The 2,267-nt window shown below is 39.8% G+C and overlaps 1 protein-coding gene across 1 annotated transcript in view; it reads left to right on the top strand.

Moving 5' to 3' along the window:
* LOC105807970 (splicing factor 3B subunit 3-like) overlaps positions 1-2,267 on the top strand; it is a 42,380-nt gene that overhangs the window by 37,945 nt on the left and 2,168 nt on the right. The window contains exon 5 of the mRNA XM_012641510.1: positions 1,843-2,056. Within this exon, the coding sequence (XP_012496964.1) occupies positions 1,843-2,056 (214 nt within the window). The remainder of the gene's footprint in view (positions 1-1,842; positions 2,057-2,267) is intronic.

The following is a 2,267-nucleotide window of genomic DNA, read 5'->3' as shown; positions in this document are numbered from 1 at the left end:
GCTTGAGCCCAGGAGTTTGAGGTTGCTGTGAGCTAGGCTGATGCCATGGCTCTCTAGCCCGGGCAAAAGAGTGAGACTCTGTCTCAAAAAAAAAAAACAAAAAGAACATTGGAAATGATACAGTATTCATATAATGTTAAAATTAAGCAATTTCTGTTATTTTTTACATACCAGAAATTTCCAATTCAAAAACTAATTGCTGGAGTATAAAGGTTCCAAGTTGGTGTCATGTGGCGATGGATTTTGGTTTTGTTGTAAGCTATTAAGACATCCATTTCAGGGGCAACCATGTCCTTACTTATTTTATGATAGCAGTCTTACAAAGCCATTTTACAAGATACCTCAAGGCATTTGATGTATGTTGACCGTTATGACAAAATAATTAAAAGCCAAGTTTCTTCTTGTCCAGTTTTATTCCCTATGATTTGGAAATTGAAATTGAACCCTTTGTGGATTGCCTTTAGAGCACACCCGCTGGGAATGATCTTTGTTCCTTGCTTTTCAGCCACCCGAGTACACACATGTGAATTAACTGAAACAAAAATTTTGCAAAACAGTACTTACCTTTACTATGTGTTAGGCAGTCTCATAAGTTATATTCTATTACAAAGTGCTGATTGCAACCCACCAAATTGATTTTATGTCCTGCTAATAGGTCAGAACACTACTGTAGGCCACACCAATTATATATCTTCACTTGACTAAAAAACTATAAAGAATGCTCATTCTGCTGAACTAATCTAGTAACTTTAGTTCACCTGAACCTCATTTGGAGCAATCAGAACCAAGTGTGTCCTTCATGTGGGTGGGGTGGACTAGCCCTATGGCATTGAGGTCTGATAGGGGCTCAGGCAAACAGGGTCCTATAGTTGCTACTGCTAGGAGTGAGGTGGCCACTCCAGTTTAATACCTTTTCTTGTTATTCTGTCCCATATATACTTAATTTCTGGGTAAGGGGGACAGAAAATGGGGAGTTGATACAAAAATAAAATTGTAAAGTAGAGAAATCTCAACTTTTTAAAAAATAAGCATGCCATTGTCCAGTATTTATCAAGCTTTATGCCAAACATTGTGCTGGATATAGGGCACACACACACAAGCTCTTCCATGTTGTAGAGTGGGATATATAGGAAATTGGTAGCCTTTAACTATGGGATCTGCAGGAGAAACTCATTAGTGTTTGTCAAACTGGGTTTCATTGTGAGAAGCAGATCCTAATAGGATTGCTCATGACCACTGGATTGTTGTATTTCTAAATAGTGAACAACCAGAGAGTTCAAGGAATAACAATATAAACAACCCCCACCCCCATCCCCATCCCAGTCCCATTTCCTGGTTGTTCTAGTGTTCCTACATCATTCCCATTAGGACTAGGATTCTCGGTTTCCAACCCTAGAATGACTTAGTCTCATGGAGGCTTAAGTAATCTGTTTTATTGATTAGAGCTTGTGTTCCTGCATAAGCTGCTTTTGGAAGAAGTTGTGATCTTTCCTGGTTATAAGGAGTATCTTTTAAGAATGGGTTGTGATTGTCAGCTGGCACAAATGTGATCTAGCTCGAGAAACAAATATTGTAGTACTCAAAAATTTCTCATGACTCTGATTCCCTGGCTTTGTCTACTCTAATTTTTCCAGCACATGTCTCAAAATATTAAGGAAGCAGAGCATATCTGTAGGCTGTTATGACCCCCAGATATCTTTTGGATCATCCTGTGCTCTTCGTGTGTGTGATGACTACATACAGAAGTGCCTTGGAAGGTTTCTGGAGAGAAAACGCTTAGTGTTTCACTTGACTTTGTAATTCTAATGAGTTCTTACCTAACCAAGTCCTTCCCTTTTTCAGATGAGTTTGATGCCTACATCATTGTGTCTTTCGTGAATGCCACCCTTGTGTTGTCCATTGGAGAGACTGTGGAAGAAGTGACTGACTCCGGGTTCCTGGGCACCACCCCAACCTTGTCCTGCTCCTTATTAGGAGATGATGCCTTGGTGCAGGTGAGGGTTGTCAGAGCTTGCTTACCGACTCAGCTTGCTTTGTTCTTTGCCCTGATTGTGGTGTACGCTGCTGTGTTGTCTCTTTCCCCCCTCATTTGCCAGCAAGCTTTAGGGAGGGAACATTTAATTTTGACATATAACATCCCCTCTCTGTTTGCTGTTTTTCTCTTTATTACAGAGCCACATCACTGCTGCTTTCATTTCTGTTAAAGCTTCTTATAAGTACTTTGTTAATGAGCTTTTTTTTTTTTTTTTGAGACAGAGTCTTGCTCT

Source organism: Propithecus coquereli, unplaced genomic scaffold (genome assembly GCF_000956105.1).
Source record: "Propithecus coquereli isolate 6110/MARCELLA unplaced genomic scaffold, Pcoq_1.0 Scaffold165, whole genome shotgun sequence".
NCBI lineage: Eukaryota > Metazoa > Chordata > Mammalia > Primates > Indriidae > Propithecus > Propithecus coquereli.
This window is presented reverse-complemented; position numbering and strand designations above follow the sequence as displayed.